General features: G+C 39.0%; 3 protein-coding genes across 5 annotated transcripts in view; 1 reads left to right on the top strand and 2 right to left on the bottom strand.

Annotated features, from left to right (window-relative positions):
* LOC105915318 (lysine-specific demethylase 2B) overlaps nt 1-14,719 on the bottom strand; it is a 30,312-nt gene extending 15,593 nt beyond the window's left edge. For 2 of the 3 annotated variants that reach the window (XM_012849385.3, XM_012849387.3), the window contains exons 1-12: nt 10,707-10,908; nt 9,994-10,138; nt 9,825-9,903; nt 9,420-9,466; nt 7,793-7,971; nt 7,578-7,684; nt 6,518-6,611; nt 6,203-6,356; nt 5,615-5,730; nt 5,040-5,160; nt 3,530-3,936; nt 3,352-3,438 (exon numbers count right to left, since the gene is read on the bottom strand). In XM_012849385.3, coding sequence (XP_012704839.2) covers nt 3,352-3,438; nt 3,530-3,936; nt 5,040-5,160; nt 5,615-5,730; nt 6,203-6,356; nt 6,518-6,611; nt 7,578-7,684; nt 7,793-7,971; nt 9,420-9,466; nt 9,825-9,903; nt 9,994-10,138; nt 10,707-10,751 — 1,581 coding nt within the window. In that variant the 5' untranslated portion in view covers nt 10,752-10,908. Of the gene's footprint in view, nt 1-3,351; nt 3,439-3,529; nt 3,937-5,039; nt 5,161-5,614; nt 5,731-6,202; nt 6,357-6,517; nt 6,612-7,577; nt 7,685-7,792; nt 7,972-9,419; nt 9,467-9,824; nt 9,904-9,993; nt 10,139-10,706; nt 10,909-14,702 lie in introns of those variants that run through there. The other variant, XM_036129774.1, reaches the window with a different exon arrangement.
* Nucleotides 14,053-15,220, top strand: orai1b (ORAI calcium release-activated calcium modulator 1b). The gene is made up of 2 exons (XM_012849384.3): nt 14,053-14,560; nt 14,657-15,220. The coding sequence occupies exons 1-2, from the start codon at nt 14,447-14,449 to the stop codon at nt 15,212-15,214; spliced, it is 672 nt and encodes a 223-aa protein (XP_012704838.1). The 5' UTR covers nt 14,053-14,446; the 3' UTR covers nt 15,215-15,220.
* Nucleotides 15,221-16,935: 1,715 nt separating this feature from the next.
* On the bottom strand, nt 16,936-21,887 carry morn3 (MORN repeat containing 3). Its single transcript, XM_012849382.3, has 6 exons — nt 21,780-21,887; nt 20,615-20,785; nt 20,340-20,497; nt 20,102-20,261; nt 19,829-20,013; nt 16,936-17,073 (listed from the first exon to the last, which is right to left on the bottom strand). Exons 2-6 carry the CDS (start codon nt 20,757-20,759, stop codon nt 17,008-17,010), a joined length of 714 nt encoding a protein of 237 aa, XP_012704836.2. The 5' UTR covers nt 20,760-20,785; nt 21,780-21,887; the 3' UTR covers nt 16,936-17,007.
* Between the last annotated feature and the right edge of the window lie 54 nt (nt 21,888-21,941).

Here is a 21,941-nt window from a genome sequence, read left to right as displayed (position 1 = left end):
AAGCTCAATCCCCTCACTGCTCTGTGATGCTGCGCGCAGCGTAAACACCAAACATTCCTCCGGTTGCCTCAGTGTGCCTGCCTGCCTGCAGGGCGTCAGAGTGCTAACCTGCTCGGAGTCTGAGTCGTAGTCCTCATCATCAGCGCTCAGCGACATGGCCATGGCTTGTTTTTTAGATGCCGTCCGGCTAATAGCAAACTGACATGGCTGCAGTCTCCTCCTCCTCCTCCCTCCTGCTACTGCTGTCAGGCCTACAGCCCTCCCTCCTGCTCCAAAGCTTCACAATACCACAAGCAGATGTAGGAAGCACGCACACACTCACAAGGCTGCCTCATTAATATGCATTCTGCTCCCTGGAAGCGAGGGGGCGTCGCCCAAAAGGCTGCGAGCCAATGGGAGGCGGCTGAGCATCAGAATATGTGCCGATGGGTGTACGCCCCTACCCAATGAGCAAAGGCGCAGCAGCAGAAGTGCTGTCATATTCATCCTGGGCATCATAAGGAGAGAGGAGCAGGCTCGCGCACAACCAATGGAGCCAGATGGCATCTCATTACAAAAGACAAACACAAAGAGGCCCCGGGACCAGCAGCTGGCCTTTCAAGGGATGGACGGGTGGGTGGGGGGGAGATCCAGAGGCTGGATGAGACCGGCAGAAACTTTATAATCAGTCATATGACACAGATCTAGAGATGCCAACAGCAATTTCTGGATTCCTTTCAGGTCTGACGATTTCGGCTGATTCAAAAACCTAAAACTTTTATCATTTAAAGCAACTTTAGTGTTCCAATAAGGAAATGAAGGCAACCAGCGTTCCTACAGCATAAGGCAAGTTAAATTCAAGTCTTTTTAAGACTTTTTAATGCCACTTGAAATAAAAAGTTAAGACCAACTTCACGATAAACAAGATAAATCTGGTTGCGACAACTTCACCCAAATGTTTATTTTAACATAAAACCATTACTTTCTGGCCCAGTAGGCATGTTTAATTTTTGAAAAACATTCCATATAGGAAGAAAGCCAAAACACGAAAAACACACAAAAAAAAAACACACACACACAAATTACAGATATATTTTTAACAACTACTGAACTGAATTCACAAACTTTATTTTGTTCCCTATTAAAATAAACTATAAATCAGTTTTAAAAACCACAACATAAGCAGTGCCAACTCCAGCCGCAACAGTTTTCATTGGTTTCGCTATCGGGACGGAACCAGGTGGAGCATTACTGCTTTCACCATAATGCTCTGCTTGATATATGTGTAAAAAACTTTATTAGATATTATTTTGGGATTATTTCAAGCTCAATGGACACAAACTCGGAAAGGTGAAAGAAAAGGAAGAGAAAAAGTTGAGGCGAAACATCAAAAAGGAGAAAAAGTGATAATAAGTGATTATGAGAGTATGAGATAACACACGCGGAGTCTTGTTCTAGACCTAAAGAGAGAGATATAAGAACAGCAAAACTAACACAGGTACAAACAACCACATCACTGAAAAATATGTAGTATTATTAAATACAAGATGTGTTTAGTGACAGCCAAAGTTAACTATAGTGTTTATCTGCATAGAGGTAAATATGTCAACGCCTGTAGGTGTTTGTGAGAGTGCACTTGTTTATGTAAGATTAATCCATAAGAAAAATGCTCAGTAGTGGTTGTGAGGAGCCATAGACCCGCCCCCACAGCGCCAAGGCAGATACCGGGGACACCAGAACCTCAGATGTCCAAAAGGGCCCCTAGAGGACAGGAGCCTAAGAGGGACCAGGACAGGGATAGCTGCCTCCCCCATCCCAGCAGAGGAGAGTCCCAGGAAACCCCCAGCAGCCACAGAGCTGCACCAACGAGCCCGCGGGCTCACATGGCAGCCACCTACACCAGAGCAGATCCAGCCATGGGTCCAGAGACCCGAGGCCCAAGGGCATACCGCCCCCCAGCGGGGCCCGACAGCCAGAGAGCCCAGGCACTATGAAGCAGCCACCAGGAGTGAATCAGCCCACCCCCTTCCATCCTGCCGGTGCCGGTGATGAGCAGTAACAATTGTTTCTGCAAGGACATTATAGGTGTCGTTCCTCCTTGGTCTGGTGTTAACACATATCTGAAAGCTCCAGAAAAGCCAAATCCTAAAACTCATTTTTTGTAAACTGATTTTTTTTTATATATATATATATATATATAGATTTGGCCCCACTTACTGACAATCACAAAATAAAGAGCATTTAATTATCAGCACTGTACACTGCTTTATCCTAATCCTGTAGAAGTAGCGAGGGTGGTACCTAGGATTTCACCCACATCTTCTACATTTTAGGAGCTTAGTTTCTCTTTTGTGTTTTTGATCAAATCAGGTTAAGATTTAAGTAATATTAAAAACATTGATTTAAAACCCAAGAATGGAAAAACATTCTATGTTTTGTTTTGACCATAACTGGAAACGATACACTCACAAAACGCAGTACATGGAAAATATAGAAATGAATATAGAAAAATTTAGAACTACCAGGATATATATATATATATATATATATATATATATATATATATATATATATATATATATATATATATATATACACATACATACACACATATATAGATAGATAGATAGATAGATAGATAGATAGATAGATAGATAGATAGATAGATAGATAGATAGATAGATAGATAGATAGATAGATAGATAGATAGATAGATAGATAGATAGATAGATAAGCATAGCTTGAAATACAAAGATGATTTCTTTCCATACCAACCTGCCAAAACATATAATAATTCATCTCTTTTCTCATAATATCTTTAAAACTACAAAGTTGAAGACCAAATTGTTTACGTTAAGTGTAAGCACCAATAAACACTCCATACAGCCACACAGAATCATTATCTCCCTTAAGCCAGTTTTTAAAGTCCAAAAGAGGCGTGACTTGGCTGAAACATTGTAAAATGTATGCAACTACCACAAAGGATTGTATTTGATCCCCGATAACGTGGTGTACTTAATTAGTAACATGAAAACAAACACCAAAGCCTAAATGACTCATACTTAGCATAGTTCATCCTCCTCCAGTTAATTGATCTGTAAAAAGTGGCTCATTGCGTTAAAAACGAAAATGTGTACCCTGTAATCCCTTCCATTGCTTATTTGAAGCCCTCCCAGAAACAGTGAATTGTGTTTTTTCTGATGTCTGCACAGCAAATGCAGCACCAATGGTTGCAAAAGGTACTCCGCTGTTTCATAGGCTCTAAGCACTTCTGGGCACGTTACACAAGAGCTCCCGTTGTTTTCTTGCTATAGTAAAGATTGGAACTAAATCAATGAACACGCTCTACAAAACTTGATTTTGTTTTCTTACCTTTAACTCTTTCTTAGGCCATAACACAACAGGAACCCCGGTGAGCGCTAACTTTGGGTCATCATCAGCATGTTCCTTAAGGACAACCTAAACAGCCAATGAAGAAAGCAAGGTGTGAAACAAAACTGACCCATGTCTCGTCCGTCTATAATTATTTCTGTTTTTATTTATTTGTCACCTTCATGTCATCCAGGAGGGCCTGAGGGGACTCGATCCCCACCGGAACACATTTTTTATTTTCAGGGAGTAACTCCAGTTTCTCCACCAGTGTACCGAGCCCAATCAGCTCATGCTGTGTCAAGTGAGTCCACTTGCTCTGACACTCGGAGCCTGGAGAATCTGAGGGGGTTTTGGGGAAATCCAGAGAGGTGGAGCCAGGATTACAGCTGTCCTCAGAGTCGACGGATAAAACAGCTTTGAGGAGCGCGCCCTTGACGTTGTCAGGCGAGCAGGGCCCATCTCCGGCAAGTCGTTCCATTTTTTCTCCATGGCCGTCCCTGGCTGGAGGTTCGCAGGAGTCGTCGTTAATGTCCTGACTCCTGGAGTCCGAAGAAAGGCTCTCTGTCTTTGTCTTTGTCTCATAGTCTAGAAGTGAAAAAAGGTAATAATGCCCCTGGTTCAGAATGCCTTAAACATTTCACTAAGAATGAGCCACCTTTTGTTTTTAAAAAACAAAAACCTTACAAAGGCGTCACCCAACTTCACATCTGATGCCACTCTTCATATACTCATAGGAATTATTGGGGATGCCAATAAGTTTGGTCATGGTGACTAATTAAAAATCAGCTATTTCTTAATCAATCCTGTGCAACAAATTCAAAAGGAGAAAGACAATTAATATGTTCTCTTTAGGTTAAATTTAATCCCAACTCTGGCCAAAATGTAAAACCTCCTTTCTGCAGGGGTTTTCTGATTGGTGGATTTCCCTTTACATAAGGAGAACAAGTAAGAATGCTTATAGTCGGTCTATCTAATAGAAAAAAAAAACATTTGTGGTGATAGAAAAGAAATCTTAAGGTTTTAGGGGTATAAAATGATCTGTTGTGCACTGATGAGGCCAAAATCAAATAGCAAAAGACCTTCTCAGGGGCGGTCAGCTTTGTTGCTTTGCTCAAAAACGGTCAGATCAGAAACTCTTTATCCTTCTAACTAACTCATATTCTCCTATCAGAGCACACTATCAAGCAAACGGCTATTCCCTCCTCCCCTCAGCTGAGTCAAATTAAATTATTCAAAATAATAAAACACTTTTTTTTACCTTTGGATCTACAATGACTTACATTTATTTCCAACAGAAAATCTGACAAATTTATTTATTTAGAATGATGTTATTTAGTAGAGCAGGTGGAAAAAAAATTTTTTTTTTTTGGTTAATTTTTTAATTTTGTAATTTTCCTTTAACTTGACAATTTTGGCCCATGTACGGAAAAGTTTGGCCCCACCCTGAACTACATGAAATGGTTTATACGGTGATGTCATGGCACCTTTAAGAACAAAAAACCCCAATCAGGTTCACAGGGAACAGGCAGATCCTCAATGACCACAGTTTTTCAGACAGCAGATTTTAAATCCAAACTCTCACTATATTGTATGAGAATCATGCTTTTAATAATTTCTGCATCATTGATTGATCTATATTTGCATTTCATACAGCTTAGTTTTTGGCAGTAGGAATAGACCGTACTCACCGAGAGGCTCCTTATGGATCTCCTGAGTAAGGTAGGACCGTTTGGTCAGACAGTGCAGGTATCGCTCCAGGACGTACCAGCACATCTCGTAGTAAAATGGGAAACGAAATTTCGAATGAACCTTAGGAGAGAAAAAAAATAGACTCATATTTACATATACTCAGACTTTTTATAGAAACCTGGTAGAAATGTCTTAAATTAGATTTATGTGGGAAGGAGATCACAGATGTCAGGTACAACATTCTGTTTGTGTTGCATCCTGAGACATCAGACATTACTTTGAGCACTTAGGAAAACATGTACGGCTCATCGGGAATTTGACCTAAAGTCAATACAACTGTCTAAAATGTGGCTTTATTATGATTTCTTCCCTTGAATGTTTAAAGCTATTCTATTTAAATGTCTCGTGAAGAAACCAATACAACAGGCAACAAGACTTCAGTTCTTCACTCATTTCAAATTAACTCAAAAGTTGTTGTTTTTTTTCCACTAGGATCAATCTCCGGCTTGCAGGGTTTACTGTACTGCCGTGTCGGTCGGTATTTTGTCATGCATTCCACAAGGAAGAGTCCTACCTTGGTCCTGTTTTCTATCTCGTGGATAGTAAACTGCATAGGGATGTTAAAGCTGTGCAGAATGTTGCCTCCAAACACTAGTGTGTCCACGGGAGTGTAAACAGCATGGATCCAACCTTAGGTTGCAGAAAGCATTAAAACAAAATAAGGAAGGCCGAATTTATCCAAGCTCATGATTGGATGGACAGGGTTGTAACAATTTCCAAACTCCATTTATTTCTAAATATCTATGGATGGATGGATGGATGGATGGATGGATGGATGGATGGATGGATGGATGGATGGATGGATGGATGGATGGATGGATGGATGGATGGATGGATGGATGGATGGATGGAATCACATGTTGGGACTGTGAGCAAAGTCTGGAAATACTAATATTTTTTCTATGTTGTGTTGTCTTTATCCCTACTTATCCAAACCTAGAAACCTGGAAACTTAAATTCTGGTTCTTTAAAGTCGTTTACAGGCTAGATAGGAACCAAGCACATTCTGCACATTAAGCAGACGTGGCTGTGTGCCCTTTTTAATTTAACTGGTAACTAACCTCTTCCTGCTGCCAACTTAAAAGCCACTATGTCAGCTCACCAGACGGGATGAAGAAGGTGTATCCTTGTTTCAGCTCCACTCGCTGGCATCCATCCGCTCGGTCTCCCAGGAAGATGTCACTCTGCTTGCCTGAAAGGACCCAGTCCTCATACAGTGCAAGGTTATGTGGGGTTGGAGGCACAAGCCAGAAAACCTGACAAAAAGATGTGTTTTTTTTACTGGGAGCCTTTGCTAAAGACTGGGCTAACATTGAAAAAAAGGGACTACTAAGCATCAAATCATACAAAGCAAAATCATAGATTGAATATGGGTCTAATATAGTTTATGTATAAAAAGAAAACCAAACATACGTACTTTCTGTCCCTTGAATACATGATACCAAACTGAAGTTCCTCCGAAATCAATGTGAAAGTCTGTGTAGCAGCCCTTTACACTCATCAAACAGTACCTGAAAAGGAAACAAAAGAATAAAAAAAAAACACTAATTTGTGTGGAGAAAGAAATTAAACATGTCAACCATTTAGAAGACGATAGTAATACCAGTTATTGTTAGGAAAAAACAAAATCCCACTATGAGAAAAAGACAAAGGGGACAAAAAATAGTCTCCTCTGAAGATTAACTGAAGGGGAAATGATTTACTGATTTAGTTTGGTGAGAGCCACTATAAAAGGAGATGGACTAAAGTGTAAATAGAAAACGTGAGGAAGTTTTCATAGTGTTGAAATGATGATTTCATTGAGACATAAATTGACATTTCAAAAAAATAATAACTTTACTTCCACTGCACATCTTTGCATTTGTCAGCAAAACCTTTAAACAAAAATGCCCACAAAAACATTGTTCTATGCATAACAGTTTAGCAATAATATTAGCAACAATAATAATGTTGAAATTTTGTAACAGTGGATTTAAACGTTATCTGCTCTTTCAGCAAATTTGGAAACTGTAGCTTCAGCTGTGCATGTTCGCTTTCCTTTTTTAATTTTAAAGGGTGGCTAAGCGAAATGGGCCTCCGTGTAAAAAAAGTATAAATAAAAAATGCATAAATTTTTTTACAGAAGAGAACATACGCATATTAAAAATTGAACTTTTATCATATTTTAGACCGTGATCATGTAACCAATTCTTTGTTTGTCATCTTTTATAGGCACTTTTTCCCCCAGATCCCTCAAGAGATCTTGACTTTTGCAAGCATGCAGTAATAAATAATAATTTGTTCCTGATCTGTTCTACGTAGCTATATAAAGATAAAATAAAATTATTGTTTATTAATGTTGTAATATTTTTTGCCAAACATTTAAAAGTTTATAATTTTCTCAAATGTCCCTGGGCGTATATTCTTCCACAGAAAAACATAATAAATCACAAAGGAGTGATTCATAAAAAGGAAATGACACATTAGCGAAGCTTTACCTTTGCACTTTGGGGTACTTCATCTCTGAAATAATGTTGGTTGCTTCTGTTTGGCTGTGCTTCAGATCAGGAGGCCACATGTTGTCCACCCAGTCAACCTGATCCACCTGTAAAAACCATTCAAACTCACCTCAGTAACAAAGCCTCAGTCAACGGCTCTAATTGAGCTCTTAGACTTGTGATCCCCTGTGAAACCTTTCACAATATTACGTTACCACTGTGGGCCGCTTGATGAGATGCTCTAGCTTAGTGTGGCTGAACTCTAAGCTGATGACATTGAAGAGTTTGTCGCGCTCTTCCTCTGGTGTTTCGTAATAACGCACAAACTGAGCCATGCTCATTTCGGAGCCTTTTTGAGTGCTCACGTCCATGACGTCCACAGACCTGCGACTACCTGCGCACACAAAACACAACAACAACAAATAACTCAAATCAAGTGATCATGTCATGTTTTGGACAAATGTTGAGTACAGTTTTCTTATTTAGAATATTTCACTGTCCAACAAAAAAGCTGCAATTCAGCAAAAGCACCTATTATTTCTACAGCTTTAATTGCAGCAGCTGGTTCTAACCCTTGTCCATACAACATGTCCATCAAATGTATTTTCTCTGTGAGAAAAAGAAATATCCCTCATTAGGAAGCATTTAAGAAGATGTAAAGTCCCTCATTTCTTCACACCGCAACAAATTCTTAATTTTTTTTTTTTTACTTTATATTTTATCTATTGTAAGTTGAGTGTAGCATCTAAGCAATTCCATTAAGTAATCCATAACTTTAGTTTTTCTTGGGGTATAAATGTAACGTAACACAAAGGCCCATTCCCATGAGCTACACGTCAAAATGTCAAAAATAGGAAAACATGCCAATTCAAGACAGGCAGAAACATATTGATGTTAAAAATTCAGAATATAGATGCCAAGCTTAACTTGCTTGTTACCATCTACAGTCCAATCAATAATTAGATTGTTATAAAACAGTTTTAACAAAAAGAACTGCGCCAGAACTCAAGTGTATCTTTTCTCCATCCACGCTTAGAATAATGGTTAAAACAGCTCAATGTTAGAAAAGAGCAACCTTTCAATGAAAGATGAACTGATAAATGCTTTTAAATATCTTTACGAGGCGTTTAAGCTAAAGTTGTGAGTTCTGTAAAACTGCTCACTCACGTGTGAATAACCATAGGTGCTCCTTAACGTGTCATTCACAGCTTTCCCCACAAGATGGGGCTGATTTATTCAAAATTAAACTAATAATGAAGAACCTATTTGCTTATAAGTAAAGCCAGAAATTAAGACACAATGGCCTAAACTCTAAAGATCAATAATGGCTTGACATCCTGAAATGAGAAAACAAAAATCACCACAACTGTGGCCACGTCTTATTTTTTTTAAAAACATACATACTTATATATTCCATTATTTGCAATAAATTATGCCTTTTTAAGATCTATCTTTTTGACAACCAATCCATTTTGCTACGTTAAACAGATGATTTACAATCATGTGACCATGTACAAAATCTGACACTGTCAGGCACTCTCAGGCCCAGTTGAAAACATGTATTCAAAACAAATTTCGTACACAATTTCTAATCTGGTTATCTGATTTGTCTGTGTACCTTTTTACCAGAAGTCTCAACGGTGTTGCAACAATTTCTACTTTTTATCTTACAAAAAGGGTATGTGAAAATGACCAAAAGCTTTAGATTAGTTTAGACTTTTAAATTAACTGAATTCATTTTATAAGTGAATGGGCTTCTTGTATTGTTAACAGACATGTTATAAAAGGTGATATCTGTGATTACTGTATGAATTTGCATGTATTCGTAGCATTTCTACTTACCGACTAATCCTTTTATTTCACTGACTGTGAATTCCGGATCAGGCATTCTGCAAAAATAAAATTTAATAATTCAATTGCATAAATAAGAAAGCCTTATACATCCTGGATGTCATAAATTTAGTTTGTTTCTGTACTGCTTTCGCAGGAAAGATCATATGAATGCATTTTAAATGTTTTAAAAGCTTCTGTGATGTTGAAAGAAATGGATGTAAATGTGTCTAAGTCTAGCCCAGTATGTTAACGTAGTTTATATTTAAAGCGTAATAAAAACTGGACTTTGAAAAACTCCAAAAAGAATGTTTACAAGTGTGGGTAAATGAAAGTTTAATTAAATACTTTAAGAAAAAGTGAAATGAACCTCATTAATAACAAAGTTAAAACAGCATTAAGCAGAAGACTTCTCACCTTATCCCTAATCCATCTTTGTCTTTAAAGATAAGTGGTATCCTGAGGGCCTCCCTCTGCACGTATTCATAGGTGAAGTCTGCAAGACAGCAAATCTTCAGCCCAAAGCATGTATCAAAGCATGTACTGAGATAAAGCAAATTGACGTTTATTTTTGACATGCGTTCACCTCTGCCCTGCATTAGGTGGACAAAATCGGCGTTGTAGCGATCACTGGCAAGCTTTTCCTCCAAGCTGAAGCCTCTGATGTTTGCGATTTCCTCCACGTCAGATAGATCCTCGTTCTCGTCGTACATCCTCCGGCAGATGGAGCGCTGCCGTTGAGAAATGTCATTATTTACATGGCGGGGGGGGGGGGGGCAAAAACACAGAGACACGCGTGAAAAGGCCACTCTCTAGCTCTAATAGGGCCCACAGATGGTCACTAGAGGATGACTGGACGCTCTTTTTGGTGTCCAACTTTATAACTGGCGCAGGAATATTCCCATTTTTTTTCCCCCAGCGCCACTTCGGTTACCATAGCAGCGCAATTCTTAAGCGTGACTTCATCTCTCGCGCTGCCCTCGGCCGTTAAATGACGCTTATCGAAGGAGAAAGGAGCCGCTGGTGCCAACGGCAACTGTTTCTAGTTCATCACTCGTCTCGAATCGTTTGCCTTACTTTAATTTTCAAATGCGTTTGATGATTATCGCGCACATATAAAATAAGTTCTGGTCTGTCAACTTCGGCAGATGCCGTCCTTTTTCACCGTTTGCCTCAAACTTTACCAGCTTCCATGACACGACAAATACACCCCCCAATGTTTTCAGTCGCAAACGTTAGCTAGGCTAACCCCAGTCTCTCTTCTCGCAAGCTAACGTTAACGCGGCGGATGCTACACACCAGCCTCCGTCCGGTTTCAGCACACGTCTCCGCGGACTCGGCCATCGTCTCTGCGGGGATCGCTTTGCAGCCTCTCAGTTTTGGGGAAGCATCCTCGTGCGTAGTAAAGTCGGCGAGGCACTTAGCACGCTTTACGCTTCAAAACAAGGGAACCATGTTTTTGTGTATTACGTCATGGTCAGGAACCAAAACATTGTTGGACAACGTCATGGCATGTCACTCCGCCGCTTTTCCTGCAGCTTTTACAAACCACAAACGTTCGTTACGCAACAACAACAAACATGATAAGGAAGCGTGAAAGCGGCTTTTGTTTTCACAGGATTGAGGATGTCATTAATTATCTTGAAACAAACGGCATTTCAGTTTTGTTTATCTGTGTTTTATGTAGAAGAGAGTCAACTGAGGCACAGACTAAAATCTTAGTTTTTGAACATATTACATGGTGAGATCAACGCATTTTGCTTGTTCCAAATAACGTTATTTGCATAACATCAAGAAATGTGTCTACTTATATTCTTACTAATATTTTTTAAACATTTATATTTATTTTATTTAGTAGTTTCACTGTTTTGATTATCTATAATGAAACATAACTGAATATAAAATTATTAAGTTTGTGATTTTGGTTTGGTTCTCTTTGCCTAAATATGGACCATTGTTGTATTTATATGTATGTAATTTTACTTATGTCCAAGATATCCAAAATCCTATGTAAAAGAACCTAGTGTAAGATCTTTGCTTAGCAAATTCAAAGTGGTATATTTTTAGCTACTTCCTCATCTCGTTAGTTGTAGTTGCAGAACAAAATTAAGTTAGAAGTGAAAAAAAATACGCTTTGCTATCACACCCCAAATCTATCTATCTATCTCTCTCTCTCTCTCTCTCTCTCTCTCTCTCTCTCTCTCTCTCTCTCTCTCTCTCTCTCTCTCTCTCTCTCTCTCTCTCAAGTCTTAGATACATATGAATAAAATACTTCAGACACATAGTTAAGACTCTATGATTGCATACTGACCAGATTTTCATTCTAAAATGCATGTTTGGGCTTATACTAATCAAAGCTGTTATGCAGCCTTTTCTGTAAAATCAGTCAAACTCACTTTAATTTTTTGTACAGAACAGTTTGCCATGGGAGCGGGAGACGGTTTTCTATTTGCTTTGCTATTTTGTTGTAAATCATTATTTTATCAAGAATAAATAAATCCACCCCAGTCTCCAAGTAGCCCTGCCTTTGGTGTCGACAGATAATTCCTGATGCCATTGATTAGAGTTATTCTGAGCCTCCATTTATATTTTTGTAGTTGTTCTTGGAGTTGTATTTCTCATTTTGGTCAAATTTTCTAGCCAACCAAGCACATTGCTAGTACTAGTACTAGCAAGTACTGGTACAAGTACAAGTACTGGTACTGCTGGCACTGTAAACAGTTGCCAACCCAATAGAAAATGAAATCAGCATCAAAAGCTTGTCTGGAAGCATGAAGTATTGTCAAACTAGCAGGTAGATGGGTATGCTGACTGTACTTAATGAGATCAGTTAATTATCACCACTAACAGAACTTTGGATCCCTGGGCAACAGTCCAGTCCTTTTCTCCTTACCCCAGGTGAGAAGCTTTTGACGTCATCCCGGAATCAAGAAAGGCTTTACACAAGAAATGCATCAGTTGTAGCTCATGTCTTTGATACATCTGTGTGTGGTGGCTCTTAAAGCACTAACTCCTGCTCCAGTCCACAAACTTGTGTATTTTCACCAACCTCTTGAATAGACTTTGCTTCACCTACCAGGGCGCCTGCAGTCATCCAAATTGCTTGTGTGTCTTTTTTTATACCACACAGTTTCCTTCAACTTAATCTTACATTGTGAAAGCTGTACCCTTTAAACCAGGGGTGTCCAAACTTTTCGGCATGAGGGCCAACATTATCAAGTCAGAAATACTCAAGGGCCAAAAATTGAATAAAAAAAGACAAATATATATATATATATATATATTGTGAATTTTTTTACCTGCTCTACAAGATATGATAATTTTTATTAAACAAATTAGTCTGGTTTTCAGTAGGAAAGGGATGTGTAAATCACTGTAGATCCAAAGTTAAAAAAACAAGTTTGCTCATTTGCTTTATTAAAAGGTGGTCACCCAGTTTGCAAATCATTTAGGCTCAGTTGGAAACAAGGAGCCAAATTCTGCATTTGCGTTACAGATCTCAGAGAGATGTAGTACTATTTAATATGAAATTAAAGAAAATGTAAAAATGCTGGTTATTAAAATATAAATACCTTGAGTTGTACCTAACATTTTCAGTTGTAAGATCTTAACCCGTCTTTAATAATTTTGCCGTAATAAAAAAAAAAGTTTCCATCTGCATCAGCCATCTGTGCTGGTCTTTAATGAAATGCAGTTGGAGAGCCAGACAAAACAGTCCAGGAGCCACAAACTAAACAACAAACTTCTTTAGCAATGATTATCTTTTGTGGCTTACCTTAATTATTGCTTGTGTCAATGTGGAAGCTGACATTTCGGTTTTAAAGGTCATTTTTATTGGGCTAATGGTATATACAAAACTTCTGGGTAGATGGGTGTGGGATTTAATTTGCTGCGAGCCACCAACATTAAACAGAAATAAACAAATATATCACCGTGTGTAGCAAATCTATAAAATATGGGCTGAAGTTTTTTTGTTTTTCATTACTGAAACATTGTAATAAAAACATTTTCGATCATATTCTAATTAACGGAGATGAGTGAGTTCAGAGCACATAATACATACATATAATACACTGGGGTGCTGATTTTGCCGAAAAACTGAAGTCACTGGCCGCCATCTTGCTACTCCCTACTCTCACATAATCCCATAGGATTTGCTCGCAACAACAAGCAGTTTTCTGGCTGAGTTCTACAGTCAGTGGATCTACTAACACTATCAACTACTAGGAAATTAGGTGCTGAAATATTTTACATGTTATTCAGATTAAATATGTATATATAAGTATGTGTATATGTATGTATATATATATATATATATATATATATATATATATATATATATATATATATATATATATATATATATGTTTTTGTATATTGTTATTTATATATTTATAAATGTTAAACATATATATTTAAATGAATAAAATGCTAAATATTTCAGCACATGACTTTTCTCAGAGTTTTACAACATAACATGAAAGTATATGGCATTTGACATGTTAAAAGTTTTAAGCCCCCCAACCCCCCGAACATGAGAAAATCCTCGTTATTCGATGCTGTAGCGCACATATTCCCTAGTAACTGGGGGGAAATAGGGAGTACCAATATGGCGGCTGGTGGCTTCAAAGCGACTCGTTCAAACAGACGGTGATTAGCACTCCAGTGTATAATATAGCTCAGTGGTTCAGAGCCATTTTAGACCTGGGAGAAGCAACTGAGCTGAGCCAAAAGAGTCGGATCCCGGAACAGATTCGGAATTTCCGTCACTATTTCCTTGCCTATCGTTACCCTCGTCGCGCGTAGACTTGTGGGTAATTGAAGGTGCAAAGTAGTTCAGAACGCCGGAGGAAGGCTGTGGGTGGATTAAAAAAAAAAAAAAAAAAAACAATAATAACTTCCGCAGTTGCAGTCAGCAGACGGGCCTAAATGCTTCCCAGGGAGACGTAGGCCGAACGCTGTTTTCTGTCTTGTGGCGCAAAAGGGTCTCTGAAGAGCTGCGCTACTCGGCCGGCCGGCGTGTTGACGATTAGCGCAGCATGAGTCTGAACGAGCATTCACTCCAAGCCCTGTCCTGGAGGAAGCTGTATCTGAGTCGAGCCAAACTGAAAGCTTCGAGTAGGACGTCGGCGTTGCTCTCCGGATTTGCTATGGTAAAAAATAAAATAATCAACTTTACATTGTAATGCCTAGTCCTTTATGACTCAACTAATGACCTGGGCATGTTGTTTCCCCCCCACGGCGCTCAGGTCGCTATGGTGGAAGTGCAGCTGGACAACAGTTATCCGTACCCACCTGCTCTGCTCATCGCCTTCAGCGCCTGCACCACCGTCCTCGTCGCCGTTCACCTGTTCGCCCTGATGGTCAGCACCTGCATCCTGCCAAACATCGAGGCCGTCAGCAACGTGCACAACCTCAACTCCGTGAAGGAGTCGCCACACGAGCGCATGCACAGACACATAGAGCTGGCGTGGGCTTTCTCCACCGTCATCGGCACGCTGCTCTTCCTCGCCGAGGTGGTGCTGCTCTGCTGGGTCAAGTTCCTGCCCATCAAGCCCGACAAATCCAACAACAGCACTGTCTCCTCCGGGGTGGCCGCCGCCATCACCTCCACCTCCATCATGGTGCCCTTTGGTTTGATCTTCATCGTCTTTGCCGTGCATTTTTACCGCTCGTTGGTCAGCCACAAGACTGACAGACAGTTCCAGGAGCTGGAGGAGCTGTCCAACCTCACCAGGCTTCAAAACGAGCTCGACAACCGGGGGGACTCCTCCATCTTGCAGTCGCCAGGCTCGCAGTACCCATAAGACAGGTGTGCGTGTCTGTATTGGAACTCCCTCTGAGTGGGCACACGTTTGGGTTTCAGTTTTTATGTGAAAGAAGAGCTGTTATCATTTGGAATTTACTTCTTTTTTTTGTTTTGTTTTATTTTTTAGAAGATGCACTTCATCTTACTTTAAACTCATGAATGTGCCATAACGCATGTAGATGGGGAGTCACAGGGTCCTTAATAGTATTCTAGCCTAACGTTACCAATCATTATTAGAGATGCACCGATTAGGCATTAATTGGCCAAAACCGATATTTTTTTTTTCTTTGCCATTACTCAAAAGAATATAGAACTGAGGGAAAACCACTGAGCTATATTATACACTGGAGGGCTAATAGCCCGCTTTGAAGCCACAAGCCGCCATATTGGTACTCCCTATTTTCCTCCAGTAACTAGGGAATATGTGCGCTACAGCATCGAATAACGAGGATTTTCTCATGTTCAGGGGGGCTTAAGACTTTTAAAATGTCAAATGCCATATACTTTTATGTTCTAAAACTATCAAGTACTGAGAAAGTCATGTGCTGAAATACTTTAAGTTTTATGTATTTATATAACATTTATAAATATATAAATAACAATATACAAAAACACATATATATATATATATATATATATATATATAAAAATAAATAACATGTAAAATATTTCAGCACCTAGATAGGCACCAGCAACCCCCGCGACCCCATGAGGGATTAAGCGGTTCGGAAAATGGATGGATGGATATTTTAGCACCTAATTTCCTAGTAGTTGATAGTGTTAGTACATGCACTGACTGTAGAATTACCTGTGAAACGTTTTCACACAGCCAGAAAACTGCTTGTTGTTGCAACCAAATCCTATGGGATTCTGTGAGAGTAGGGAGTAGCAAGATGGCCGCCAGTGACTTCAGTTTTTCGGCAAAATCAGCACTCCAGTGTATAATATAGCTCAGTGGGGGAAAACATGTGCTGGAGCTTCCTTGATTGAGGTTGCAGTTTTGAATTCAACAGAAAATGTGGGATATGTTTGTTTGTGTATGTTTATGTTGTCAGTTGATGTGAGCTCTAATTTGGATGCAAATTCTTAACTTAAAGAAAACGATTAGACTTTCCTCTATTTGACCCTATGATCACAGATCAGATCCTTTCAAGATATAATCGGCTAATCGACTGATGCGTCTCTACCCATCATGGCGAACGTCTCATTCTTGGACTCGTTACTGTCGCCTTTTTGCATTTATTTATCATTCGGGACAAAAAAAAGCACATAAATGTTTGGTGGTTTTTGCACTGCTGTGTTTGTGAAACACAGCCTTTTAACTTTTGGTGTGTATGAAGTGATCTGTTCTCGCTGTATCTGAGCTGTTTTTCTTTACGTGTTCACTAATGAACTGCCAACATTGCAGTATTAGTAGAGTACTGACATCTGCTGTGTTTTTAATAAACACTTTTTAACTTAAGTGGGATTTGAAGTTGAGGCCCATCTTTCGTTTTATCCTTGAAACCACAGCTAATCAAACAGTGCTCATCAAGCCACGTGCTTTTAAACAAAGCAATCACTTGTGTGATTCTCATGGATCTATAATGTGATTTTCATCAGACATTTTAATGGCAGTTTAAGAGTTGCACTGGTAGAAAATGAAAACTAATGTTGAATGTTGATTGCAACTAAAGATAAAAAAAAGTGTAATGTCAAAGAAACTGAGAAAGAATTTAATGAATATTTGGTGTCATTTTATTGGTTTCAGTTGACCGGATGAAGTGGAAACTTGCCATTTTTCCTCCTTCATCATCGGTAAGCTTGGTAAGCTGATTTGGCTTCCTGTAAAACCAGCTCCATGTCCAACAGGTTTAGCTTGGGAGGAAAAAAAACATGAATAATGTGTTAATTCTCATCATTAAACTGAAGGATTTGGAAGTGTGTTTGGAAGCTTTTTCCAGAGACCATGAGGTTGATCACAGATTTACTGATGCCACAATAGATGAGTTCTGTGCGCCATACTTAAAAAAACTAAACAAGCAGCATGTTTTGATTGGGCTTATAAGGAATTGAAGTTCATCATTCTTAAAAAAGGAAGCACTGCCGCTATTATAAAGGAACAGACGGGCATTAGGAGCTACCTATGTGTCAGACACAGACATTTCATGCGCTATCAGAGTCTGTGACTCTAGAGGGCTCCATTTCACTGACCCCCTCCATAACTCCAGAAAGAAAAGTGGTAGAGGGATGAGACTTTAACAGGAGACGGCCTTTGCAAAGCCTTGTTTACCCTTGTGTCAGATTTTAATTGTGCCGTTAATGATTAGTGCAAACATTGTTTGCATTTGAAAACAAACAGAATCTCAAACAATTTGAAAGGCGTTCCTGTGGGATAGGTCTACCCATTCTGATATGAAACAAAATTATGATAAAATATATCACATCACATTATTTCCCTTAACAGTTGCTAATTCACCAGGCCTTATGATTTGTATATATTTTTTTCCTTTTTGGGCTGTGAGATATATCAATTCTACATTTGTTCTGGAGGAATCAGCGAAACAGCGCCCCCTACAATCACAAACTGAAATGTCGTGGGAATAGGTGTAAAGCCTGACTTTATTGACAACACCTCTTCTTTATCTGCCATTTATCTTATTCTCTCAACACATACAGTGGTTTATTAAGGGCTTTCTGTCAGACTTAGAACAACAGTCTTCAAAAACAACCGGAACCATAACAATGTCCACATGGATAAGTTAATAGTGGTATAGACTTCCATCATAATGTTAAAATAATAGTATAAACACGGAATACGGTGTGTGTTTTTTTTAATGCAGGCTGATCAAAAACAAAAAAAACAAATGGAATCACTGACAAAACTCATTGGTTTCTGATCAGTGTGATCGCTGACTGAACAGAAAAGGCACCAGGATTAACTAAACCTGGCTGTTAGTCTGGTCTGAAGCAGGCTAGCTGCACTAAATAAATCCCCACAGTAATTTATGTGCTACTGCTTTTGTGAAACCGTGTCGAGGCCAAATTCAACCAGATTATCTGAAAAATCCCGTTTTAATTCGCCGCCTTGGGTATGTGAAACTGCCCTCTGGAGTAAGATTTATCCTGAGTGATCCGAGAGCTGATTCACAAAACCAAGACAACGGATTAAGCCAGGATTATTCAGATATCCTCATTGAATTAAGCCACCATGTGGACATTGTTACTGTTTGATTGGCTTTTATTCTAAATTTGACAGAAAGGCCTGTCATTGACTATTGCATGTGTTGACGGGGATTAGAGAAACGGCTGATAAGCAAGCTAAGGTATTGTCAATAAAGTCTGGAGTTACACCATTTTCCACAATTTATCAGCTTCTGTGACTCTAGAAGAGCGCTGTTTGGCTGACTCCTCCAGAACGTGCCCCTCAAGTCCAAAAGGAAAAACTAGGGTGAGAGAATGTTATGGTAATATCTTTTAATATGAATAGATAATTTTGGTTTAATGTCAGGTATTCTTTATTAACTTCTTTACATTTGTTTTAGATCTTGTGCCTAATGTTTTGAAATGCAAATATGTGTATTAATCATTAATGCCCTTATTAAAATATGAGACTAACATTGGTTGCATCCGAAAACGTCTTTGGGTAAGGACTCTTCAGCCGAAGTGGAAGTGCGTCAGCAGTCGCCATAAGTGCTGTCCGAAAAGTACAGTGAGTAGAGAAGGAGGTAGGAAATAGAGCCTGTATGCTTCCTATCGTAGCTCCTTTAGCATAAGGAGTTTGTGCTGTCCCTTACCGGCAAGTATGGTCAGCTGCAGCTGTGAACACTGCAAAACACACCCTCTATCCTACAATATACACTCACTGACTTTAGGGTTAGGGCACAAGGGAAGGTGCATTTAGAGGAGGTCATGTTTTGTAGTCTCCGCAGCAGCAAAACAGCACCCTCTAGAGTCACATAATCTGACAGATCAGAGAAAATAGTTTAACACTTTTTTGCCTTATAAGTAACTCCAAACACAGGTCTTCCTTTAAAATTGGGTTTCCTTCCTTGAGTATTTTGTGCTTCAATTCCTCATGAGCCTTAATCGAAAGATGTTGCTCGTTTGGTTTGAAGTATGGCGCACACAGATCATCCGTAGTAGCATCAGTGAATCTGTGATCGCTCGTATGGTCTGAAAAAAGCTGGGAACGTGCATTTACGTTTCAATGTTTTACAGCATTTATCTTCCAAGGCACAAAGAAAACCAAAACTCCTAAAGAGGATTGTTGACAGGTTTTAAGCTTGAAAGAAACAATCCAGACCACTGTTGCTTGTACAGTGCTTTTTGTTGCATTTACTAAACATTTGTTAATTTTATACATCTCACAGTTCAAAGGGGTTTGAATTTCATTTGGCATAACTGCTGTGACACATATCTGAAGTCAAATCCGTAGGTGAAGGTTTTAGACCTTACGTGAGCTCCTAATTGATTAACCAATTAAGGGTTCAGTATGGTTTAGTTTTAAGGGATAAAGGTTGTGGGTAGCAACATGTCTTTTGTTGCGCAGAACTTATTTGTTTGCCTCATAAAATGAGCGTGGGAGTGAAAACACCATTACAGCAACAACTGCAACAGTGATGTGTCATACCTTTGGAAATGGATGCTTGGGTGGGTCTGGTGCTTTGTCCCTCCCAACATCTACAAGGGTCCCACATTTTGCGACTCCATCGACCCAAAAGCCTTCATACAGCAGGCCTTTTGCAGCATAATAGAACTTTCCATCACCATTCTTCTTCCCATCTCGCCAGGAGCCCTCATACCAGTTTCCATTGGCTGTAGGATTTGGGACAAACCTGATTAGACATATTGGAGCCCAAACTTTTTGTCTTTTTGAGAGTATGGAAAAAAGATATTATCCTACAAAGTCTAATGATTCCTTGGCCGTGATTCTTATGTTTCATCCACTCGCCCTCATATATGTCTCCATTTTCATAGTACATCCTTCCCCAGCCACTCCGTTGGTCCTCATTCCACTCCCCCTCATAGACTGTCGAACTGTTGTAGAAGTATGTCCCATAACCCTGAAAAGATAGAAAACTACATCACAATCTGAGGATGTGTTTTTTTCGCAGTTCAAGATGATTATATAAAAGACATACATGCTTCTTTCCATTTCTCCATTCCCCACTATACTTCCTTGTGTACTCCTTTGATCCTGGGATTTGCACACTGTAGGTGCCATGACCATCACGTTTTCCAGATTTCCACTCTCCATCATAAACGGCACCCGTTTTCTTCCAAACCTGAAATCCCTTGCCTTGACAAAGTTTTTAACAAGTCAGGTATCAAGCATTTCAGACAGAGTATTTGGTTTAATTATAGGTATTGACCAACTTATTAGTTTAGTTGAGGTTGATTAAAAGTGTTATCTAACCATGCTTCTTGTTCTCCAGCCACTCTCCAGTGTATTCATTTCCACTGGTAGAGTAAACTGTGTGTCGCAGTCCGCATTTCTGGGATTTAATGTCCTTCTGTACTGAAGTTGGGAGACTTTTCTTCAATGGTTTTAAAAGTGGCATGACTACGAAGGAGTGTGGTGGAAAGCCTGTAAGAATAAACAAACATTAACATATCGTGACCATCTAGATTTTCACTAAAGAGGGTATTAAGTTTGTGGCAGTTTTCTCAGCCAAACAGATGTTACACCATCAAAATGTATCAGCCCATCTGAGCTGATCTGCCGGAGTAGTTCACCGAGATAATTTCAAAACGACTACAAGACCTTGAAAAACATAGCTGGATGCTACATCTATACATTGAATGGGCCAAGGAATGATAGGGTGGATTTATACACCTGGCAGCTTCAACCACTGTAACTTTAGTGCAGAAACAGGAAAGCTCCACAGATCACAAACTGAATATAACACCCTCTTGTCAAAAAGTAAATGTACATCTGCAAATGCAATGTGTTGTCATAGAGATAAACATTTCCAATTTGTGTTATTTTAAATAGATAAAAATCAACCAAAACAGAGGTATATGTTCTGAGGATTTATTCACTTTTCTCACTGCAATATGACGTTTTTCTACAATGATGGGGGAACTATTACTGATAATAACTTCACTCAACCCCACTTCAAAAAATCCAAACTATCCATTTGAGGTCTGTACACTGAGACCAATGTCAGAAGTTTGATTTCCCGAAACATAATTTTTCTTTTGCAATTCTCTTGAGATTGTGTTCAAAGAAATATAAAAAAAAATTGTTAATTACATTACTAGCTTATGTTTTGAATGAAGTTCTGAAGCTGAAAAGTATCAAATTGTAACCACAATGCAGAAAAACATTGCCAAACCATGTTACTACCCCTACCGTGTTTTCATCTACTGAAAAATGTTCCCAGGCTAAATGTGCTTTTTTTTTTTTTTTTTTAACCAAACATAGTATGATTAAGCAAAATTGTAATCAAATGTGTTTACAGCTAAATATTTTGGAAGTAGGCTTTTTGTCCTCTGCACAAAATAACCAGGAAATCTGGAAATTGACAATCACCAGGACAGATTTTCATGACGTAATTATTAGTTTTAAAAAAAATTACCTTAAAGTATCCAAGCGGATGACTTATATGTACTCAACACGCTTATGAATTTAGGCCGTTTAGTTACTGGGGGAAAACACAAGCTGCTAAAATAACGACCAGTTGTGTTTGTTGTATCATAGCAACAGTAATGTGCACTGTGATTGGTGAATGACAGATTTG

The sequence above is a fragment of the Fundulus heteroclitus genome, unplaced genomic scaffold, assembly GCF_011125445.2.
Source record: "Fundulus heteroclitus isolate FHET01 unplaced genomic scaffold, MU-UCD_Fhet_4.1 scaffold_217, whole genome shotgun sequence".
Taxonomy (NCBI): Eukaryota; Metazoa; Chordata; class Actinopteri; order Cyprinodontiformes; family Fundulidae; genus Fundulus; species Fundulus heteroclitus.
Note: the sequence above shows the minus strand (reverse complement) of the source record. Positions and strands in the feature narration are given on the sequence as shown.